The following is a 25,170-nucleotide window of genomic DNA, read 5'->3' as shown; positions in this document are numbered from 1 at the left end:
TCCACATCAAGTAACTCACGCAAGCAGTGAAATCAAATTWAAAAAACAGATACAAATACACCCTATGGAACAGCGAGGACTGTGAAGAGTCACACAGACATAACATACAGTGCATTTGGAAAGTAATCAGACCTTCACTTTTTCCACATTTTGTTACGTTACAGCCTTATTCTAAAATTGATTAAATTGTTTTTTTCACATCAAACTACACACAATACTCCATAATCACAAAAACTGAAATATCACATTTACATAAGTATTCTGACCCTTTACTCAGTACTTTGTTGAAGCACCTTTGGCAGCGAATACAGCCTCAAGTCTCCTTGGGTATGATGCAACAAGCTTGGCACACCTGTATTTTGGGAGTTTCTCCCATTCTTCTCTGCAGATCCTCTCAAGCTCTGTCAGGTTGGATGGGGAGCGTCACTGCACAACTATTTTCAGGTCTCACCAGAGACGTTCGATCGGGTTCAAGTCCGGGCTCTGYCTGGGCCACTCAAGGACATTCAGAGACTTGTCTCAAAGTCACTCCTGCATTGTCTTGGCTGTGTGCTTAGGGTTGTTGTCCTGTTGGAAGGTGAACCTTCGCCCCAGTCTGAGGTCCTGAGCGCTCTGGAGCAGGTTTTCATCAAGTATCTCATTACTTCTCCATTCATCTTTCCCTTGATTCTGACTAGTCTCCCAGTCCCTGCCGCTGAAAAACATCCCAAAAGCATGATGCTGCCACCACCATGCTTCAACGTAGGGATGGTATTGGCCTGGTGATGTGCGGTGCCTGGTTTCCTCCAGATGTGACGCTTGGCATTCAGGCCAYAGAGATTCATCTTGGTTTTATCAGACCAGAGAATCTTGTTTCTCATGGTCTGATAGTCATTTGCCTTTTACTGAAGAGTGGCTTTCGGCTGGTCACTCTACCATAAAGGCCTGATTGGGGGAGTGCTGCAGAAATGGTTGTCCTTCTGGAAGGCTCTCCCATCTTCACAGAGGAACTCTGGAGCTCTGTCAGAGTGACCATCGGGTTATTGGTCATCTCCCTGACCAAGGCCCTTCTCCCCCAACTGCTCAGTTTGTTCAGGCGGCCAGCTCTAGGAAGAGTCTTGGTGGTTCCAAACTTCTTCAGAATGATCGAGGCCACTGTTTCTTGGGGACCTTCAATGCTGCAGAAAGGTTTTGGTACCCTTCCCCAGATCTGTGTGAATATTTTTCTAATGCACTGTACACACACGTACACCTGGATTGTGTGTTTTAGTAGAGTAGTGATCTGAGGGCACATACTTAATGTATTGTGAAATCTGTTGTAAAATGTATTTTAAAGTAAAAAAATATGTAATATAATGTACTGTATACAGTTGAAGTTGGAAGTTTACATACACTTAAGTTGGAGTCGTTAAAACTCGTTTTTCAACCCCTCCACAAATGTATTGTTAACAAACTAACTATTTGGCAAGGTTTGCACATCACTGCTCTAGAGGAGATCTGCATGGAGGAATGGGCCAAAATACCAGCAACAGTGTGTGCAAACCTTGTGAAGACTTACAGAAAACGTTTGACCTCTGTCATTGCCAACAAAGGGTATATAACAAAGTATTGAGAAACTTTTGTTATTGACCAAATACTTATTTTCCACCATAATTTGCAAATAAATTCATAAAAAATCCTACAATGTGATTTTCTGGATTTTTTTTCTCATTTTGTCTGTCATAGTTAAAGTGTACCTATGATGAAGATTACAGGCCTCTCTCATCTTTTTAAGTGGGAGAACTTGCACAATTGGTGGCTGACTAAATACTTTTTTGCCCCAATGTAAGTATTWAAAAAAAWAWAWAWATTAAATATGCATGTATTTAAATTAGGTCTGTCAAACGATAAAAACATTTAATTGACTTAATCACAGGATTTGGTGTGATAAATCACAAATAATCGCAAATTCAAAATTTGCTCAGATTTTTTATACAAGAATATTGACGTCTTGATTTTGTCCAAAGTAACGGTTATCAAATTCAGGAAAATTGATAAAGCACACTTCCTTTAAACTCAATGAAAACTTGTTTTGACATTGCATTGTTGTTTTTAGCTGTATAGATTAGATATTTTGGATATTTTCAGTATATTTTGAACGCGTCAGCTAGATATATTTTATTCGAATTTAGATGGAATGCAACTTGTGCTACAGAAAAATACAATGTGAAGAACTTAATTCCCAGGTTTTTTACGTACAAGCCTTCCCTGCATCCGTCGATGAGGGCCAGGAAGAGGGGCTTGTTGTGGGGGATGGTCTGCAGGATGTTCCCGTTGTTGGTGACGTAGCCAATGGCCCACTGGCCCAGTCGTGTGCAGCTTTGTCTGAAGATGTAGCTAGAATGAGAGATGGGAAACAGGGAGGTCAGACAAATCAAACATTAAAACAGTAATATTGTCACTGTCGGATGGAAACCTTGTATCTCCAAAAAGGCAATTTTAAAAGAACTGAAAAAAATAGACTTTATTATTTCAACAAAAAGTTCATAATTTGACAACATTCTGGGTCAGATATTCACACGTCACTAAAACATTGCTGAATTACCAACAAAAAAAATCYATGTTAAATTGGAATTACACATTCTGAGCACATTATACGTGGTGATATGTGATTTTATTATCAAATCCAATTTATTTATATAGCCCTTCTTACATCAGCTGATATCTCAAAGTGCTGTACAGAAACCCAGCCTAAAACCCCAAACAGCAAGCAATGCAGGTGTAGAAGCACGGTGGCTATCATTGATTAGAACGGGCCGCGTCTGAACCAGTGAACGCATCGCCATTTTTGCATTAATTCTCCATTAATTGACAAGCATGAAAGATTATTTTATATGTGTATTTATCTTTTATGTGTGTAGATTCACACTTTGTCTGAATTAAACCCAGCGTGTCTGCTTACTTTACCCTGCTCTTTCGCTCATTCTCCCAAATGGACTACAGCATACCGGTGGTGCACACATAGCCTAATTAGTCTCTTCTTTGCACAGGATTAATTAAATCTATCGACTGATCTGTTAGTGTGTGCACAAACAGAATAAAACAGCTTTGAATTCTGTAATGAATGTAATGTAATGTTTTTAAAATTGTATATCTGCCTTAATTTTGCCGGACCCCAGGAAGAGCAGCAGCTAATGGGGATCCATAATAAATACAAATGAGTGGATTCGGCTATTTCAGCCACACCCGTTGCTGGCAGGGGTCAAATATCGAGCACACAGCCATGCAATCCCCAAAGACAAACATTGGCAGTAGAATGGCCTTACTGAAGAGCTCAGTGACTTTCAATGTGGCACCTTCATAGGATGCCGCCTTTCCAACAAGTCAGTTCGTCAAATTTCTGCCATGCTAGAGCTGCCCCGGTCAACTGTAAGTGCTGTTACTTTGAAGTGGAAACATCTAGGAGAAACAACGGCTCAACCGCGAAGTGGTACGACACACAAGCTCACAGAACGTAGCGCATAAAAATTGTCTGTCCTCGGTTGTAACACTCACTACTGAGTTCCAAACTGCCTCTGGAAGAAATGTCAGTACAATAACTGTTCGTAGGGAACTTCATGAAATGGGTTTCCTTGGCCGAGCATCCGCACACAAGCCTAAGATCACCATGAGCAATGTCAAGCATCGGCTGGAGTGGTGTAAAGCTCGCCGCCTTTGGACTCTGGAGCAGTGGAAACGCGTTCTCTGGTCACAGGCCACCATCCCTGTGGAACGCTTTCGACACCTTGTAGAGTCCATTCCCTGGCCAATGGAGGCTGTTCTGAGGGCAACAACGGAGTGCAACTCAATATTAGGAAGGTGTTTCTAATGTGTAATACCTTCAGTGTACAGTATATACATAGTTTTTGTTAAAATTGCTTAAGCTCAGTAAATTTGGAAATTATGGATGGACAGCAATATTAAAACATTGCCTCTGTTTTTTAAAGCAGGTTTAAGTCAGAATGGAGACTGGAARATTCAGGAACACTCAACCCCTCCAGGAAAGCCATTCTGGTGTGTCTTGGGCATTACAATTTTCGTAATAGACCCGTTGAAAAATAAAACTATCCTAGGGTTAGATTTTCAGAAGACTGAGGCAATAAAAAAACATCAAGCATCCCAGAAAAGTGCTAAATATAGCCACGTTAACATATGTATCTTAAGAAAGTTCATGAAATCAATAATTTGCTAGTAACAGATGACATTCATATTCTCTCATATAATCTCTGAAACTCACTTAGATAATACCTTTGATGATAGASTGGTAGCAATACATGGTTATAAGATCTACCGAAAAGACAGAAATGCCAAAGGTGGAGGTGTGGCCATTTATATTCAGAACCACTTTCCTGTAAAGCTTAGAGAGGATATCATGTTAAATACTGTTGAAGTAATATGGCTACAGGTTCATCTGCCCCACCTAAAGCCCATTCTGGTGGYAAGCTGACACACCCTGAACTGCTTCACCTGTCTTTGTGCTTGTCTCCACCCCCCTCCTAATGTCACCCATCTTGCCCATGTATTTAAACCTGTGTTCTCTGTTTGTCGGTTGACTCTGACCTGGTAAATTAACTTCTGCCTGTCCTCGACCTGCATATATCCTGCACCTTGTATTCTAATAAATATCAGAGGCTCGAACAATCTGCCTCCTGTGTCTGCATCTGGGTCTCGCCCTGTGTTGTTATAGTACGAACTGGCCATGACTGACCCAGCAGCCTCGGACCGGCTCCACAACGCTGTCTCCCTGCAGGGAGCCACCATTGAAAAACATGAGGAGCTACTTCAGAGCCTTATGGAAGGCCACTGGTTCTATCCTGGTTTGGAGCTGGTTCTGCCACTCACATTGCCTTAAGGCGGCGCAGCCTGCCCCGGGACGTTCTCCTGCAGGCTCTGGTAAATCCTCGGATTTCTCCGCCATTCCCGCGGAATACCAGGACCTCCAGGAGGTGTTCAACAAGGCTCACGTCACCTCCCTCCCTCCGCACCGTCCCAACGATTGTGCTATTGATCTCCTCCCGGGCACAACACCGCCTCGTGGGCGGCTATATTCCCTGTCTGGCCCTGAAACCAAGGCCATGGAGGAGTACATTGAGGACTCTGGCTGCTGGCAGCATTCGTCCTTCTGCCTCCCCTGCCGGTGCAGGGTTCTTCTTTGTGGGAAAAAAGGACAAGACCCTGCATCCATGTATCAACTCCTGGGGCCTCAGTGATATCACGGTGAAGAATCACTACCCTCTACCACTCCTCTCCTCGGCTTTCAAACCTCTCCAGGGGGCAACCATGTTTTCCAAGTTGGACCTTCGGAATGCCTAACACCTAGTTCGGATACGCGAAGGAGACGAGTGGAAGACGGCTTTCAACACAGTTGGTGAACACCATGAGTACCTGGTCATGCCGTTTGGACTCACCAGCGCTCCCGCAGTGTTCCAGGCTCTGGTCAACAATGTGCTCCGTGACATGTTGAATAGATCAAGATTGCGTTGGAGGAGCGGAGGCACTGGCTGGAAGGGGCGGAATATCAATTTTTGCCGTGGACCGATCATAAGAATTTAGAATATCTCCGCACCGCCAAGCACCTTAATTCTAGGCAGGTCCGTTGGGCCCTGTTATTCACCAGGTTCAACTTCACCATCACCTACCACCCATGGTCTAAGAATGTGAGGGGGGCGTGCCCTGGCTAACCGAATATTTGTCCCTGATTCGGCCCGATCTCAGGTCCTGGAATGGGCTCATTCCTCCAAGCTTACCTGCCATCCCGGCTACCATCGGACCCTGGCCCTCCTCGGACAACGCTTCTGGTGGCCCACTATTGTTCCTGACGTCTCAGCCTTTGTTACCGCATGCACGGTGTGTGCTCAGAATAAGACTCTGCGGCAAGCTCCGGCTGGCCTCCTACAATCACTCCCTGTTCCTCATCACCCGTGGTCCCATATATCCCTGGATTTTGTCACTGGGCTTCCATAGTCTGATGGCAACACCACTATCCTGACAGTAGTGGAAAGGTTATGTAAAGCCGCCCATTTCATCTCTCTCCCCAAGTTACCTTCAGCTAAGGAGACGGCCCAGCTCATGGTGCAGCACGTCTTCTGAATCCATGGACTCCCTGTCGACATTGTCTCTGATCGTGGTCCTCAATTCTCGTCCTGATTCTGGAAGGCGTTCTGCACCCTCATTGGGTCGTTGGCCAGCCAATACTCCGGGTTTCAATCCCAAGTCCAACAGCCAGTCGGAGCGTGRCAATCAAGACCTGGAGACTGCGCTTAGGTGCCTCCCCCCCAACCCCACCACCTGGAGCCGGCAACTTGTGTGGGTGGAGTACCCCTGGAACACTCTTCCCTGCTCGACCACTGGGCTCTTGCCCTTTGAGTGCTCCTTGGGTTATCAGCCTCTGCTCTTCCCAGAGCAAGAAGAAGAGGTCAACATACCCTCGGCCCAGATGTTCGTCCACCACTGTCAGCGTACCTGGAAAAGAGCTCGGTGTAGTCTTCTCAAGGCCACCTCCAGGAATCGTCGACAAGCGAACCGCTCGTCTTCTGTTGCCCCATKCCATCCTTATACATCCCACTTTTCATGTGTCCAGGATTAAGCCCTTGTTTCAAAGTCCTTTGTCTCCTGTTTCCAGGCCTACCGCTCCTCCCCGTCTCATCGATGGTCATCCGGCGTACACGGTGAGACGCCTTTCTTCTGAGACGCCACTCCTTGACTGGGAGGGTTATGGCCCGGAGGAGAGGTGCTGGGTCACCGCTAAGGACATCCTGTTCCTGGCGCTCATTGCTGAGTTCCACCGGCGGCCCCCCGGTCAACCAGGTATTCGCCCAGGTAGGACGCCAGGTGGCGCCCCTAGAGGGGGGGTACTGTCACACCCTGATCTGTTTCACCTGTCTTTGTTCTAATCTCCACCCCCCCTCCAGGTGTCGCCCATCTTCCCCATTATCCCCAGTGTATTTATACTTGTGTTCTCTGTTGCCAGTTTGTCTTGTCTTGTCAAGCCTACCAGCATGTTATTCCGTGCTCCTGTTTTTCCTCGTCTCTGTTTTCTAGCCCTCCCGGTTCCGACATGTTCTGCCTGCCCTGACCTCGAGCCTGCCTGCCCCCCTGTACCTTTCAGAATCTGACCTAGTTAATGGGTGCATGCTTATTAGTAACTGGGATAAGCAATTTCATAAATGTGTCAAGTGAAGCGTCTGGTTGGTCCTCATTACGCACCACGGACCAACAAATATTCTTACATTAACAACACAGGAATCACTACAGAACTTCTTGTATTGGTTTTCCTATATTTCTTATGGCTGCAGTCCCGGTAACGGGACAGATATGACAACAGCCAGTCCAAGTGCAGGGCGCCAAATTCAAAAACCAGAAATCTCATAATTAAAATTCCTCAGACATTCATGTGTCTATATAATTTTAAAGGTAATCTTGTTGTTAATCCCACCAAAGTGTCCGATTTCAAATAGGCTTTTCAGCGAAAGCACTACAAACGATTATGTTAGGTCACCACAAAACAACAATAATCACAGCCATTTTTCCCAGCTAAAGATAGCTTCACAAAAACCAGAATAGAGATAAAATGAATCACTAACCTTTGATTATTTTCATCAGATGACACTCATAGGACTTCATGTTACACAAATCATGCATGTTTTGTTTGATTAAATTCATATCTATATCAAAAAATCTGAGTTTACATTGAGGCTACAAGATTCACTAAATGCAAAAACATCAAGTGACTTTTCATAGCCCATCGTTTCAACAGAAATACTCTTCATAAATATAGAATGATAATACAAGTTATACACATTGAATTATAGATATACCTCTCCTTAATGCAACCGCTATCAGATTTCAAAAAAACTTTACGGAAAAAGAATTGCACGCTATAATCTGAGACGGCGCTCAAAACCGCATACCACAGCTGCAAAGATGGCGTCACTATAAACAATAAAATACATGATAAATATTCCATTACCTTTGATGATCTAGATCAGAAAGCACACAGGAATTCCAGGTCCACAATAAATGTTTGTTTTGTTCGAAAAATCCGTTATTTATGTCCAAATACCTTCTTTTGTTAGCGCGTCTGGTTTACATATCCAAACGCTAATCTGGTCAGCGTTATATCGGACAAAAACTTCAAAATGTGATATTACCGGTCAAAGAAACATTTCAAACTAAGTACTGAATCAATCATTAGGATGTTTTTAACATATAGCTTCAATAAAATTCCAACCGGATTATTCGTTCTTGTCTGCGTGAGCAATGGAACGTCAGTGTCTTGCATGAAGAAAAGGCATGATCAGGAAATGTCTGCTTGATGGACACCTGACTGATTCTGCTCTCATTCTCTCCCACAACATCATAGAAGTCTCATTGGAATTTCTATTGATTGCTGACATCTAGTGGAACACATAGGCAGTGCAACATCATTCATAACTCAATTGGATTTCTTAAGGGACTCAGATTTCTGACTTCCTGTTTTGATTTCAACTCAGGATTTTGCCTGCCAATATGAGTTCTGTTAATCTCACAGACATAATTCAAACAGTTTTAGAAACTTTAGAGTGTTTTCTATCCAATACTACTAATAATATGCAAATATCAGCAACTATGACTGAGGAGCAGGCCGTTTGATATGGGCACCTTTCATCCAAGTTACTCAATACTGCCCCTTCAGCCATAAGAAGTTAAATATATGGCTACTACATTGTGATCACTACATCCAATGGATTTGGATACAGCTTTAACTTCTTATGGCTTGGGGGCAGTATTTTGACATCTGGATGAGAATCATGCCCAAAGTAAACTGCCTGTTACTCAGGCCCAGAAGCTAGGATATGCATATAATTGGTKGATTTGGATAGAAAACACTCTAGAGGTACCGAAACTGTTAAAAGAATGTCTGTGAGTATAACATAACTGATATGGCAGGCAAAAACCTGAGGAAAATCCATCCAGGAAGTGGGATATTTTTGATGTGGGTATTTTCAATTGAATGCCTATAGAGTATCTAATGGGTTTGGACCCATATTGCAGTTCCTATGGCTTCCACTGGATGTCAACAGTCTTTAGACATTGTTTCAGGCTTGTTTTCTGAAGAATGAAGAAGAATGAGACCTTTCTGTCAGTGGACTGTAGAATCATGCAGTGCTGGTTTGTGCACGTGACCAAGTGCCCTTTTTGTTTTTCCTTTTTGTTGAAAAATTATAGATTATTTAGACAATTGACAACCTGAGGATTAATTATAAACATCGTTTGACATGTTTCGACGAACTTTACCGGTACTATTAGGATGTATTCGTCTGCATGCTTTGACCGCCTTCGAGCCAGTGGATTACTGAACAAAACGTGCCAACAAAACAGAGTTTCTGGGATGTAAAGAGGGAATTTATCGAACAAAACTAACATTTATTGTGTAGCTGGGACTCTTGTGACTGCAACCATATGAAGATCTTCAAAGGTAAGTGATTAATTTTATTTTATCGCTATTTCTGACTTTTGTAATTCGTTTACTTGGTTGTAAAATGTTTGTATGCTTTTGTAAGCGAGGCGCTGTCCTCAGATAATCGCATGGTATCCTTTCGCCGTAAAGCCTTTTTGAAATCTGACAAAGCGGCTGGATTAACAAGAAGTTAATCTTTAAACCGATGTATAACACGTCTTTTTTATGAATGTTTATTATGACTATTTCTGTATTTTGAATTTGGCGCTCTGCAATTTCACTGGATGTTGTCGAGGTGGGTTGCTAGCGGAATGCCTGCGCCAGAAAGGTTAAGAAAATGAGTGTAAAAACTGTTAAATCCCTGTAGATTGATGAGGAATTWAAAAATTGTATGGTTGAGAGGGATGAGGCAAAAGGAATGGAAAATTAGTCTGACTGCACAACTGATTGGCAAACGTATGGAAAATTGAGAAATCATGTGACTAAACTAAATAAAAAGAAGAACTACACTATGAAACAAAGATAAATTACATAAACAATGATAGTAAAAACTTTAGAACACCTTAAATAACATTTTGGGCAAAAGCGCAAACTCAGCTCCATCATTCATTGAATCTGAAGGCTCATCCATCACAAAACCCACTGATATTGGAAGCTACTTTAATTATTTTTCATTTGCAAGATTAGCCAATTTAGGCATGACATGCCAGCAACAAACTCTGACTATATCTGACCAATTTATGAAAGACGAGCATTGTAATTTAGAATTCTGTAAAGTGAGTGTGGAAGAGGTGAAAAAATGGTTGTTATCTATCAACAATGACAAGCCACTGGAGTCTTACAACTTGGATGGAAAATTACTGAGGATAATAGCGGATGATATTGCCACTCCTACTAGAATGTGTGTGCCATCATGCCTGGAAGGAAGCAAAAGTKATTCCGCTACTTAAGAATAGTAAAGCCCCCTTTACTGGCTCAAATAGCCAACCAATCATCCTGTTACCAACCCTTGGTAAACTTTGGGAAGAAATTGTGTTTAACCAGATACAATGCTATTTTACAGTAAACAAATTGACAACAGACAATAGGGAAGGACATTCAACAAGCACAGCACTTACATAAATGACTGATGATTGGCTGAGAGAAATTTATGATAAGAAGATTGTGGGGGCTGTTTTGTTAGACTTCAGGGCGGCTTTTGACATTATCGATCATGGTCTGCTGCTGGAAAAACATATGTGTTATGGCTTTACACCCCCTGCTATAATGTGGACAAAGAATTACCTGTGTAACAGAACACAGAGGGTGTTCTTTAATGGAAGCTTCTCCAACATAATCCAGGAAGAATCAGGAATTCCCCAGGGCAGCTGTCTAGGCCCCTTACTGTTTTCAATCTTTACTAATGACATGCCACTGGCTTTGAGTAAATGTATGCGGATGACTCAACACTATACACGTCAGCTTCTACAGCAACTGAAATTAATGCAACACTTAACAAAGAGCTGCAGTTCGTTTCAGAATGGGTGGCAAGGAATAAGTTAAGTCCTAAATATTTAAAAAACTAAAAGCATTGTATTTCAGACAAACCATTCACTAAACCCTAAACCTCAACTAAATCTTGTAATGAATAATGTGGAAATTGAGCATGTTGAGGTGACTAAACCGCTTGGAGTAACCCTGGATTGTAAACTGTCATGGTCAAAACATGTTAATAAAACAGTAGCTAAAATGGGGAGAAGTCTGTCCATAATAAAACAGCACCATCAACAAGGCAGTTCCTACAGGCAATAGATTTGTTGCAGCTGGACTACTGTTGTCAGGTGCCACAAAAAGGGACTTGGGAAAATTGCAGTTGGCTCAGGATAGGGCAGCACGGCTGGCCTTTGGATGTACACAGAGAGCTAACATTAATAATATGCATGTCAATCTCTCCTGGCTCAAAGTGGAGGAGAGATTGACTTCATCACTACTTGTAGTTGTGAGCGCTATTGCCATGTTGAATGCACCGAGGTGTCTGTTTGAACTACTGGCACACAACTCAGASACCCATGCATACCCCACAAGACATGCCACCAGAGGTCTCTTCACAATCCCCAAGTCCAGAACAGACTATGTGAGGCACACAGTACTACATAGAGCCATGACTACATGGAACTCTATTCCACATCAAGTAACTCATGCAATTATTTTTAAAAAACAGATAAAAATACACCTTATGGAACAGCAGGGACCGTGAAAAGACACAAACACAGGCACAGACACACACATGCACTATACACACACGTACATATGGATTTTGTGTTGTAGATATGTGGAGTAGTGGCCTGAGGGCATACACTTAATGTGTTGTGAAATCTGTTGTGAATGTATTGTAATGTTTTTACAATTGTATAACTGTCTTAATTATGCTAGACCCCAGGAAGAGTGGCAGCAGCTAATGGGGATCCATAATGAATACAAATACCTGTGCTCTGCTTCTTTCATATTTATTTCCATCCTAACAAACTCCCCAGGTACAAGCGTACCCATAACATGAGGCTGCCACCACAATACTTGACATTTTTTTTTAAATGTTTTAATTTATCCGTTATTTTACCAGGTAAGTTGACTGAGAACACGTTCTCATTTACAGCAACGACCTGGGGAATAGTTACAGGGGAGAGAAGGGGGATGAATGAGCCAATCGTAAACTGGGGAATATTAGGTGACCGTAATGGTTTGAGGGCCAGATTGGGAATTTAGCCAGGACARCGGGGTTAACACCCCTACTCTTACGATAAGTGCCATGAGATCTTTAATGACCTCAGAGAGTCAGGACACCCGTTTAACATCCCGTCCGAAAGACGGCACCCTACACAGGGAAGTGTTCCCAATCACTGCCCTGGGGCATTGGGATATTTTTTAGACCAGAGGAAAGAGTGCCTCCTACTGGCCCTCCAACACCACTTCCAGCAGCATCTGGTCTCCCATCCAGGGACTGACCAGGACAAACCCTGCTTAGCTTCAGAAGCAAGCCAGCAGTGGTATGCAGGGTGGTATGCTGGGATCAACAACATTGTCTTCACTGCACATTACGAGCCTGTATGACAAAGTCAAAATAAAAAATGCCAAAACAAATCATCCATTCTGTTTGCAAAAAGGCCATTAAGTAATACTGCAAGACAACATTGCAAGGACATTACCTTTTTAGCCTAAATTTAAAACTACAGGTTTGGGTCATATCCAACACAACACAGCAGAGCGTGAAAGCCTCTGTATTTTCCAGTATTGTGGTGGCAGTATCATGTTATGGGTATGCTTGTCAGAGCTTTTTTCTACTAGCTGCAAACCAGATCCTGCTTTGGCACTTACAAAGTTCTCATCCATTTTTACCTCTCTGACTGATAAACATGCCTCTTTCAAGCAATTCTGAGTCAAAAACCAAAGTAATCCATGGTACTCTCCTGTACTCTCAGACCTCTTGATACTAAAATCAAGCCTGGGCCAAGGCTAGACAAACTAGCATGTTAACTGATTGGCAGCTATTTAGGCAATTGAGAAATGGGTGCACTGCCTCGGTTAAACAGTCTTAATCAAACTACTTCCTTAACGCTACGGCAGGCTCTGTTAGTGATCCCACTAAATTCTGTAAAATTCACTGAAGCGGTGTAATTCATCTACTTCCCTGCCTAAGTAAGTCGTTTTAGACTCCTGTATTATTACTGGAAAAGTTCCGATTTGTGATGCTTTTAATCATCATTTTATCTCAGCTGCATTCTATGTGAAAGAAATGGTCGTCATACTGGTCTTGGCCAGTCAGTCGACTGTTCTTCCCAATTAAAGCKTCCAGTTGCGTCGATGGATGATCAGTCAACCTCCCGCCACATGGGAAATGGTAGTCAGGGTTTGTKTTTTCGGCAATTCACAGAAACAGAAGTTATTGCTGCCTTATTAGCTATTGACACCAAGAAGTCAATCTGGGCTGACATTGCGTGTTACTGAGCCCCTCATTGCTGGCTCAGTAACACACATGTTTTATTGAAATTTCGTATCAGGAAAATTCCAAAAGTGTGGAAAGCAGTTGTTGTGCTGCCACTCCATAAGGGCGGGGAAAGTAGTGCTCTCGATAATTATCAACCCATTTCCTGGCCTTTCCAAATGACCTGTAAAACTGAAAGATGTTCTCTCCGCCCCATGGCAAATGACTAGAATTGCGTGAAATTAATGATACAATTGCAAAATCTTCTCTACACCCCATCCCATGGCAAATCTGTAGAATTGCAAGAAATGAACTCGAAAAATAAAAATGTTCTCCCTGCTATCAAGAGGGGAGCCACTAAAAATGTTTTTCACTTAGGGCCCCTAAAAAGCTAGGGCCAGCTCTGACTGCATGTGTGGTTATGGATGTGGGTACACAGACGCCCCGAGCCACTACGGCCCCTCATGATGAGTTCAGATTTTTTTGTGTCCCCCAACCCCATCAAAGTTACATAACTGTTGTTGTACTCACTTTTCCTATTCATATACTGTCTATACACACCATTATATACATAGATATTCATATTCCGGGCTCTGACATTGCTCTTTCTGATATTTCTTCATTCATATTTTTGGGATTTGTGTGCACTGTTTTGTATTGTTCGGTGTACTGCACTGTCGTAGCTAGAAACATAAGCATTTCGCTGCACCTGCGATAACATCTGCTAAATATGTGTACGCGAACCAATACAATTTGATTTGATTTGAGTTGCCCATCCCTGCCCTAGAGTCTAAGCCACTAGATGGCGATATCTAATAAGGCTAACATATGGAATTGTTTTAACTAGACAGAAGATGGTCATACCATGGACCATTTTGCTATTTACATTTTAAGACCACTGTAGGTATGAAAAAATTATTTWAAAAAAATACTTGATGAAACATTGAAACTGGCCTTACTGATATTAGCCCATAGAAACACATTTATACATGGAAAAACAGATTAAATTACGAGCCCACTTGGTTTAGCCACAGAAAAGGACAGCAACCTTACAGCTAGCCATGATTGGCTGAGATAATGAGTAGACTGGAAATGCCGAGAGATGAGTTTAGATTGGTCTGACATGTAGCACGCTTCTGTCTATTTGAGCTGGTCAGTACGTGTAGATAATCCTGTCTAACGCTGCTTTTAAAAATATATATTGCATAGTTGAACTGCATAAGTGTTGCTCTCCACATTCTGGAGGGCCGAGTTTTGAAATTAGTGGAATTAGAGTATGATAGCTAAGGTGATGGAGAAAATACCTGTCTCCGGATTACATCTTCAAACTAAGGGCAAACACAGCATCTGTGACAGAGAGGGAAAAGRGTCCATCCATGTATACGGGTAAGAGAGTCTAGCTAGCTACATTTTCAGATATTATACGTTTCTAATTCTGTCAGAAAGTCATTTTCATTTCAAGTTAAAGTGTACTGTTAGCTAGCTAGCTAATGTTAGCTGGCTGGCTCGCTAGCTAACGTTACGTGTATGATCTGTGCAGTAATATTATTCATATCTCAGAGCCATTTGCATTGCTAGTTATAGCATAATGTTTGCTAGCTAACATTGAACCTAGTTGGGACAATGGCCCATCACACCTCCAGGCTGTGTAAGGGCTATTTGACAAAGAGGAAGAGTGATGGAGTGCTGCATCAGATGACCTGGCCTACACAGTTGGACCGCACAGTAAAGGAAAAGCAGTCAACAAGTGCTCATCATATGTGGGAACTCATTCAAGACTGTTGGAAAAGCTGGTTTAGAGAATACCAAGAGTGTGCAAAGCTGTCATCAAGGCAAAGGGTGGCTACTTTGAAGAATCTCAAATATAAAATATATTTGTTTAACACTTTTTTGGTTACTACATGATTCCATATGTGTTATTTCATAATTTTGATGTCTTCACTATTATTCTACAATGTAGAATATAGTAAAAATAAAAACCCTTGAATGAGTAGGTGTGTACAAACTTCCAAGCTTTAAAAAATTAAATGTTTCCTTGTCACACCTGCCCATTGATGGCCAAAAATTCAGGCAGGAGTAGTCTGTCTGAGAGTAAATCAAGAGGCCCGGAGAATCAATCACGGATAAACAGATAGATTTAAAGGAGTCTAAACCTGTTTCCAATAAGAGCTCAACTTACCCTCACCACATGTCCCTGAGAACACACACGCAGGCACACATGTTTACACACGCACACCAACACACCTTCCTGTGGCATGTACATACCTGCCGGGTTTGTTGCTGTATTTCTGTAGCCGTGCCTTAACCTCGTCGTAGGTCAAGAAAGCCATGTAACCAGGGTGAGTCACAGCCAGGAAGTTCCAGTTTCTCAGGATGGAGCCCCATGGCTGATAGGGAGGAGAGAATAAGGAGAGGAGTCACACACACCCACACACACAAATACTTCCATTTGGATCAACAATTAAACATTGTGCAAGAAAGGACTCCTAATTCTTGGAGGTCACAGATGGTCCGCTCAAATAACACAATAGCACAACTTAAGTGACGCACACACACACTTTATTACATCACAAGATGAGGAAGCATCAGGTTCCATCCTGTCTACCATTCTTATAGTGTACTTACTAAACCAGGATCACTTGTACAGAGTACGCATCTACTCAGAACTTCAAGGGCACTATATCTAGCCGGGAATTTAAAACATTTTTTATAATAGTGCATAGAAAGGCCTCCCGAGTGGCGCAGCGGTCTAAGTCACTGCATCTCAGTGCCTGAGGCGTCACTACAGACCCGGGTTCTATCCCAGAGGGCATCCGTAGCCGCGTCCTCAGAGCACGCGCAGACCAGCTGGCTGGAGTGTTTACGGACATATTCAATCTCTGCCAATCCCAGTCTSCTCTCCCCACATGCTTCAAGATGTCCGTCGTTATTCCTGTACCCAAGAAAGCAAAGATAACTGAACTAAATTACTATCACCCCGTAGCACTCACTTCTGTCATCATGAAGTGCTTCGAGAGACTAGTCAAGGATCATACCACCTCTCTACCTTACCCTAGACTCACTTCAATTTGCTTACCGCCCCAATAGATCCACATACGATGCCATCGCACTGCCCTATCCCATCTGGACAAGAGGAATACCTATGTAAGAATGATGTTCATTGACTATAGCTCAGCATTCAACACCATAGTACCCTCCAAGCTCATCATTAAGCTTTGGGGCCTGGGTCTGAACCCCGCACTGTGCAACTGGGTCCTGGACTTCCTGACGGGCCGCCCCCAGGTGGTGAAGGGTAGGAAACAACACCTCCACTTCGCTGATCCTCAACACTGGGGCCCCACAAGGATGGGTGTTCAGCCCACTCCTGTACTCCCTGTTCACCCATGACTGCGTGGCCACGCACGCCAATAACTCAATCATCAAGTTTGCAGACGACACAACATTAGTAGTCCTGATTACCAATAATGACGAGACAGCCTACAGGGAGGAGGTGAGGGCCTTAGGAGTGTGGTGCCAGGAAAATAACCTCTCACCCAACGTCAACAAAAACAAAGGAGCTGATCGTGGACTTCAGGAAACGGCAGAGGGAGCACCCCCTATCCACATCGACGGGATCGCAGCTTCAAGTTCCTCGGCGTACACATCACTGACAAACTGAAATGGTCCACTCACACAGACATTGTGGTGAAGAAGGCGCAACAAAACCCTCACATTCTTTTACAGATGCACAATTGAGAGCATCCTCTCCGGCTGTACCACCGCCTGGTACGGCAACTGCACCGCCCGCAACCGCAGGGCTCTCCAGAGGGTGGTGCGGTCTGCACAACGCATCACATGGGGAAAACTACCTGGCCTCCAGGACACCTACAGCACCCGATGTCACAGGAAGGCCAAAAAGATCATCAAGGACAACAACCACCCGAGCCACTGCCTGTTCACCCCACTATCATCCAGAAGGTGAGGTCAGTACAGGTGCATCAAAGCTGGGACCGAGAGACTGAAAAACAGCTTCTATCTCAAGGCCATCAGACGGTTAAATAGCCATCACTAGCACCTTAGAGGCTGCTGCCCTGTATACATAGACTTGAAATCAATGGCCACTTTAATAATTGGAACACTAGTCTCTTTAATAATGTTTACATATTTTACCCTACTCATCTCATATGTATATACTGTATTCTATTCTAGTCTATTCTATCTTAGTCTATGCCACTCTGACATTGCTCGTCCAAATATTTATATATTCTTAATTCCATTCCTTTACTCGAAACGTGTATGTATTGTCTGTATTGTTATGAGATTTTTAGATATTACTTGTTAGATATTTTTACACTGCCAGAGCTAGACACACAAGCATTTCGCAACACCCGAAATAACATCTGCTAAACATGTGTTTGTGACCAATAACATTTGATTTGATGATTTGATTTGAGGCTGTGTCATCAACTGATCATGACCGAGAGTCCCAAAGGGCGGCATACAATTGGACCTACATCGTTTCTCTGAATGCACCCGGGTTGTCCCTTTGACCTATATTCATTATTGTCTTGCTTTATGAAATGGGGTGGGGGAGGCGAGGGTGGAGGGAACCCTCGTTTCAGTTTTCACCTTTCTCAGATAGCTATGACAGTCCATTTATGGCATTTGGGTAACCCGAGGAGGAGGAAAGGGGGAGGATCATTCAGAATTCTACTAAAAGAGAAAGAATGTGTGGGGGAAAAATGTATTAAAAAAGCATGAGAAAACTAAGTGAAATTTACCTGGAACAGCCTGGTGAAGATGTCGAACTCAAAGACAGATATGTAGTCGTTGCAGGTGAGATCGATGGTGGACTTAATGGCCATGGCCTCCAGGCTAGAGCTGATGTGATGCACTTCGTGAAGGCACTGTCGGAACACTCTCCAAGGCACGATGGTCCTGGAGGGCACAACCAGACCACAAAGCAAAAGTCAGTGGAGCTAAACGACAGTCTAAAGTCACCAAAGTAACCCTGGTGGTGGCTCATAATAAGCAACTGGGTTTCCAAGCTTTTACTGATAGCAATGACCTTGTGTGGAATATCACAATAAAGTCAGAGCTTTTCATGCTATGTGCAGTGCCTTCAGAAAGTATTCATAACTATGTCACCACAAAATCACATMAACCTTTTACTGCAGTGGGCGAAATCAGGGTCACACAGAGTGTTTCTAAGTAATCTTAAACAAATCTACTTTGAAACAAAAGTATACACCTCACACACGTGATTAAGGGCTTAAAAAAAAGAAGACACCTGTACCATTTCAGATATAGAGTTGAAACGTATTCAAGTTCGGGTTTGCATCCCATTATTACACTTTATATACATCACAGAAGACTGAAATATAACAAAACCATTTGACATAGGAAAACTGGATTTTGGCGTATTTTTTTWAATTAATTATGAAATAAAAATTCCATTCATGAGGCCACTAGAGGGTGATTTGGTAATTTGCCTGCAGGAAAGGGCTACATCGTCATCTCACTAAACATAATATTTGAGGAGAGGGTTACCATAATCTGGTGTGAAAGTAATAAATAGTGGGGGTACGCCGTACCGGTGAAATGTGAGCCTATCACAATTAATACAACATGCCCAATAAACTACAGGCTATTACAACATGAGTTAACATTACCGCAGTAATAATTTGAGAATTGACTGGGAACCGGGTGGTATACGCTCCAAATTGCGTTATGGTTTGAGGAGGAAAATTTTGTCAAGGCGGAGATGAGTGGCCGAGACCGAGGAGCTCGTGGACGACAGTGGATGCATCAATTCATGCCACAAGTGTAAGCCTAATGACAATCTCAGAATGTCATTACAATATACGTAGGTGTTTTGTAACAGATGTCTCTTTCCATTCATCAAATTGTGGGTGCATAGCGCACTGTTGAAGTTTTGATGCGGAAATTATTTTGTCAGTGGACGAATGTGCGCGGGTAGCCTACAGGAGTGCCATTATTAAGTGATTGTTTGACAATCATTTGAAAACATCATGACTGGTTGTGTTTATGCCACATTAAAAGGCATAGGCGGCGTGTCCATAAGATACGCCGCCTAGCTAAGCTTTCCCTAAAGTAAATGTTTACATTTACATGTAATTAAAAAATTACATAGCCTAATTAGGTTACTCCTGTCTATACAGAAATAAATACAARCATTCAAAATAGGCTACTACACCAGAAAGCACGATTTGGCTACAGAGGATCATTAGCTTCTTAAAAATGAAAATTGTTTTAAACCTACAGTTGGAAGGGCCCGCATTTTGGGTAGCGCACAACAAATATCAAATACACGATTGTTGAGTTGCGACTGTCAGTGAAAAGCAGAGAGTCCCAGCCAGGTATATCACCATTTGTTTTTTTTATACAATCGCGGAAAAACTGTTTGGAAAGTGAATAGGTATTGCTGTAAAAAGATGAAAATGAAAAGACTCCAATATTTATTTTAGTAATCAAAATTCTTAACTTAGTTGAGCAAACAGTAGCCTATCTAATTGGCACCAGCGGAGAACATCGGCCACATTCCTAGAATAGGCTACCCTGTCATTTTTGTAGTATAAAAAAAGGCATGCACGCACTTGGGTGTCCCGTACCTTTAAGAAATGAAATCTACTTTCACCCGACCATAATAAACCTCATTAAATGGGCTTGATCATCCATTTTTTTGTAACTTTTAAATTAATAGTATAGCCATTGATTCTTGCAGAATAGAACTGGTAAATAAATGCCTCACGGGCTTTAGTTCAACTGCCTTGCTCCATCACAACCCACGCTTGTTTTACTTGAACAATGTCGTTGTAAACAAACACTGTATATAGCTTCAAATATAGAGTCAGTCCTTGCATCCAAAGCGCCATCAATGAATTTGAGAGTGATTTTATTTCTCCAGCACCACCCCTCACTGCTTACCAAAAACAAAATGGGGGGAATGTGGTCATCCTAAAAAACTAAAAGTAAAATTCGGCGTGCTGAACACTATGGCTGTCACACACTATGATCTTTCTAATCAGCCAGCAATAAAGCAAGGGGAACCAAAACCCAAACTGTGAGGTAAAACGTCTACGTGCTGTGAGACAGACAGAAAGGTGCACTTCCTGTCACAAGACAAATAACTCTGAGTGTAATAGATACAGAGTTGTGTGAGCATGGAAAGATAGTTCACAATACACCCTAAACAACCCTCAAGGGAGGTTTCGGTGGTTGGGCCCTTTAGGGGAATTGGAAGCTAACAAGACAACATCACACCTACACTGAGCCTTTTGTCACGAGTAGCCCTGCTTATACGACTGTTACACGGTGGATTATAAAAAGTCAGATCGCTATAATTCAATATCTATGTCATTTTTTATAGGTGGTAGGCTATTCAACTTCAACGGCCGGTCAAAACTAGATAATTCTGCAGGAACCCTTTTGGATAACAAAAGGTGAAATCAAATAACACATACAATTCTAAACCCCAACTCCCACACTTCACCACTCCCCCCGCAAATAATAATAATAATAATTATCACTAATGAAAATGTTTTAAAATATATATATTTAAGCCAGGGATAGCTGCAGCCATTGGGGAAAGTCACGACAGAATTGTCGCCACGAGTCTTTTCTGATGTTTAAGATCACAGGTATCATTTTCAAAATTAGTGGCACCCACTGAGTGACACAGTCAGTCCATGCCAGGCTTTTGAGGGACACTAAGATGATGAAATGGTTGCCTGGGAAAACTTCTAAATAAAGCTAGGTAACATATGTCACCATCAGCATCACATTTCACTTGTCATAAAGCAGTCTTTTTGGGATATGATGACATAGTGGATTATGTCACATTTGGCAAATCACCCTACACAAGGCCCTGCTATGTGGAAGTGATTAAGTGTACTGTAGTGCCTTCAGAAAGTATTCACACAGCCTGAATTTAAAATGGATTTCATTTAGATGTTGTGTCACTGATCTACACACAATACACCATTATGTCAAAGTGGAATTATGTTTCTAGAAATGTTTAAAATTAATAAAAAATGAAAAGATGTAATGTCTTGAGTCAATGAGTATTCAACCCCTTTCTTACGGCAAGCCTAAATAACTTCAGGAGTAAACATTTGCTTAACAAGTAAGATAATCATTTGTATGGACTAATTCTGTGTGCAATAATGGTATTTAATATGATTTTTGAATGACTACCCCATCTCTGTAACCCACACATGAAATTATTTGTAAGGTCCCTCAGTCGAGCAGTGTATTTCAAGCACAGATTCAACAATAAATACCAGCGAGGTTTTCCTATGCCTCACAAAGAAGGACACCTATTGGTAGATGGGTAAAAAGCAGACACTGCATATCCCTTTGAGCATGGTGAAGTTACTAATTACATTTTGGATGGTGTATCAATACACCCAGTCACTACAAAGGTACAGATTTTCTTCCTAACTCAGTTGACGGAGAGGAAGGAAACCGCTCAGGGACTTCAACATGAGGCCAATAGTCATATTAAACCAGTTACAGAGTTAAATGGCTGAAATAGGAGAAAACTGAGGATGGATCAACAACATTGTAGTTACTCCACAATATAAAACTAAATGACAGATTGAACCAAAGAAGCCTGTACAGAATCAAAATATTCCCAAAACATGCATCCTGTTTGCAATAAGGCAAAGAAATTACCTTTTTGTGCTGAATATAAACCATTATGTTTCGGGCAAATCCAACACAACATCATTGAGTACCACTCTTCATATTTTCAAGTATGGTGGTGGCTGCATCATGTTATGTATATGCTTGTCATCGGCAAGGACTAGGACGTTTTTAAGGATAAAAAGAAAAGGAATAGAGCTAAGCACCAGCAACACCCTAGAGGAAAACCAGGTTCAGTCTGCTTTCCAACAGACACTGGGAGACAAATTCACTTTTCAGCAGGACACTCCGAGTCCTATTAAAATTCTTGCTTGAAAAATAGTTATTTGCTAAAAAGCTATTTTTGCCCATTTTAACGGAAATCTATTATAGTAAGGTCCTAAATTGATTTGATATTGATATAAAAACCTTTAAAAATGTATTGTGTTTCCAGCAGCAACACCAAAGGCCACTGGCCAAAATTGTTGACCTGCTTCCTTTTTTCTTCCAAGTGGAATTTGTTTGGGAGGTGGAAATGGTATGGTAACAGATTATCTATGTACTGGGACTGTACACAGTGAAACCATCGTTGTAGATTTGGGTGATTTACCCTCTTTGTTCTTTTTCTTCTTTGACTCATACTTCATGAGTACTTCTCCACAGTCAGTGTTTTCTTAGGGGGTGCATGTGGGTGTGTGTGTAGGGGCAGACATTACTGTGTCTGCATATGACTGTTTTAGAAACTAACACACACCTTTATTGTAGATGTAGACTATTTTCAGACTGCCTAGAAGACATAAATTAGGCCATTATATCATTAAACATGAGAGTTTCATTTAAAACCAAGTCAATATTACTGTAAACCTCAATTTACATGAACAGCAGGCTCACAGGCACATTTAAATTTTTGTACCTTTATTTATTCAGGGGAACCCATTGAGACCAGGGTCTCATTTTCAATGGTGCCCCGAGGACAACAATTCATAAAGATTTTCCCAATAACAATAAAAACAACCAAAACTATCATTTACAATTTCGGCACCACAATCACCATGAAAACTAAAGGCGGACCCACATATGCTGAGCACTTGTTGGCTGCTTTTCCTTCATTCTGCAGTCCAACTCATCCCAAAACATCTCAATTGGGTTGAGGTCAGGTTATTGTGGAGGCCAGGTCATCTGATGCAGCACTCCATCACTCTCCTTCTTGGTCAAATAGTCCTTACACAACCTGGAGGTGTGTTTTGGGTCATTGTCCTGTTGAAAAACAAATGATATTCCCACTAAGCGCAAACCAGATGGGATGGTGCATCGCTGCAGAATGCTGTGGTAGCCATGCTGGTTAAGTGTGCCTTCAATTATGAATAAATTCCTGACAGTGTCACCAGCAAAGRACCCCCACAACATCACACCACCTCCTCCATGCGTCACGACGGGAACCACAAATGCGGAGATCATCCGTTCACCTACTCTGCGTCTCACAAAGACACGGCGGTTGGAACCAAAAATTGAGAATTTGGACTCATCAGACCAAAAGGACAGATTTCCACTGGTCTAATGTCCATTGCTCGTGTTTCTTGGCCCAAGCAAGTCTCTTCTTCTTATTGGTGTCCTTTAGTAATGGTTTCTTTGCAGCAATTCGACCATGAAGGTCTGATTCACGCAGTCTCCTCTGAACAGTTGATGTTAAGAAGTGTCTGTTACTTGAACTCTGTGAAGCATTTATTTGGGCTACAATCTGAGGCTGGTAACTTATCCTCTGCAGCTGAGGTAACTCTGGGACTTCCTGTCCTGTGGCATTCTTAATTAGAGCCAGTTTCATTGTAGGGACTGCACTTGAAGAAACTTTCAAAGTTCTTGAAATTTTCCGCATTGACTGACCTTCATGTCTTAAAGTAATGATGGACTGTCGTTTCTCTTTGCTTATTTGAGCTGTTCTTGCCATAATATGGGCTTTATCTTTTACCAAATAGGGCTATCTTCTGTATACCACCCCTACCTTGTCACAACACAACTGATTAACTCAAAAGCATTAAGAAGTAAAGACATTCCACAAATTAACTTTCAACAAGGCACACCTGTTAATTGAAATGCATTCCAGATGACTACCTCATGAAGCTGGTTGAGAGAATGCCAAGAGTGTGCAAAGCTGTCATCAAGGCAAAGGGTGGCTACTTTCACGATTCTCAAATATAAAATATATTTCGATATGTTTAACACTTTTTTGGTTACTACATGATTCCATATGTGTTATCTCATAGTTTTGATGTCTTCACTATTATTCTACAATGTAGAAAATTGTAAAAATAAAGAAAACCCCTGGAATGAGTAGGTGTGTACAAACGTTAGTAGTATAATTGCCTTACTAAAGAGCTCAGTGACTTTTAACTTGGCATCGTCATAGGCAGGGTTGGGGAACAACTGATTACATGTAACCCGTTACATATAAGGGATTACAAAAAACGGTAACTCTAATCCGTTACGTTACCAGCAAAAAATATTGTAATCACATTACAGATACTTCTGAAAAACTAGGTGATCACTTTGACGATTACTTTRAAATTCAGAAATTGACACTTCTGTTTTCTCAATGACATTGAAAAAAGGCGCAAGTTCAAGTTTGTTCCACCTGAGCGAGTCTGACCACAAGTCAGAGACCACTATGATGACACGCCAAATGTGTTTGAAAGATCGCGGGAAAAGAGCAGGAATAGGCTTTTGTAGGCCAAGCTGTGTCTTCCAATGGTGCGACTGCTGTCGGCATCCAAAGGTTGTCCAACTTGAATAAACGCTTYGAGGTAAGGATGACAGCAGTGGTGTAGTCTACGGCGATACGGATATCACTTATTATTGATATCTACATAGCGCATTGATGTGAATCACACTGCTTCTCTCTCATTTAGCTATTTGCGCCTTATGGATTGTGGTTGTTGTGGATGGCTGTTCACAGATCTAAATGTGTATTTGAACCAAATGATGGTTCAATTCAAGAAGTTTAAGCTGCCTATCAATCATTGTTTTTGAAACCAGTGGACATCAAGTGAAAAATTAGCTCTTGCAACAGCTCCATAGTGCGGATCCCAACCTATAGAATAAAAGTGGGGCTTTAATTTCTGAATCTAATTCATGGTGATACATTTCTTTTATCAAT

The 25,170-nt window shown here is 41.9% G+C and overlaps 1 protein-coding gene across 1 annotated transcript in view; it reads right to left on the bottom strand.

Moving 5' to 3' along the window:
- Window positions 1-25,170, bottom strand: part of cblb (Cbl proto-oncogene B, E3 ubiquitin protein ligase) — a 192,661-nt gene that overhangs the window by 99,454 nt on the left and 68,037 nt on the right. Inside the window, exons 5-7 of the mRNA XM_070434684.1 lie at window positions 18,155-18,311; window positions 15,660-15,781; window positions 2,218-2,355 (exon numbers count right to left, since the gene is read on the bottom strand). Of these exons, the coding sequence (XP_070290785.1) occupies window positions 2,218-2,355; window positions 15,660-15,781; window positions 18,155-18,311 (417 nt within the window). The remainder of the gene's footprint in view (window positions 1-2,217; window positions 2,356-15,659; window positions 15,782-18,154; window positions 18,312-25,170) is intronic.

The sequence above is a fragment of the Salvelinus sp. IW2-2015 genome, linkage group LG23 (genome assembly GCF_002910315.2).
Source record: "Salvelinus sp. IW2-2015 linkage group LG23, ASM291031v2, whole genome shotgun sequence".
NCBI lineage: Eukaryota > Metazoa > Chordata > Actinopteri > Salmoniformes > Salmonidae > Salvelinus > Salvelinus sp. IW2-2015.
The sequence above is the reverse complement of the archived record's forward strand: the minus strand, read 5'-3'. Positions and strand labels throughout refer to the sequence as shown.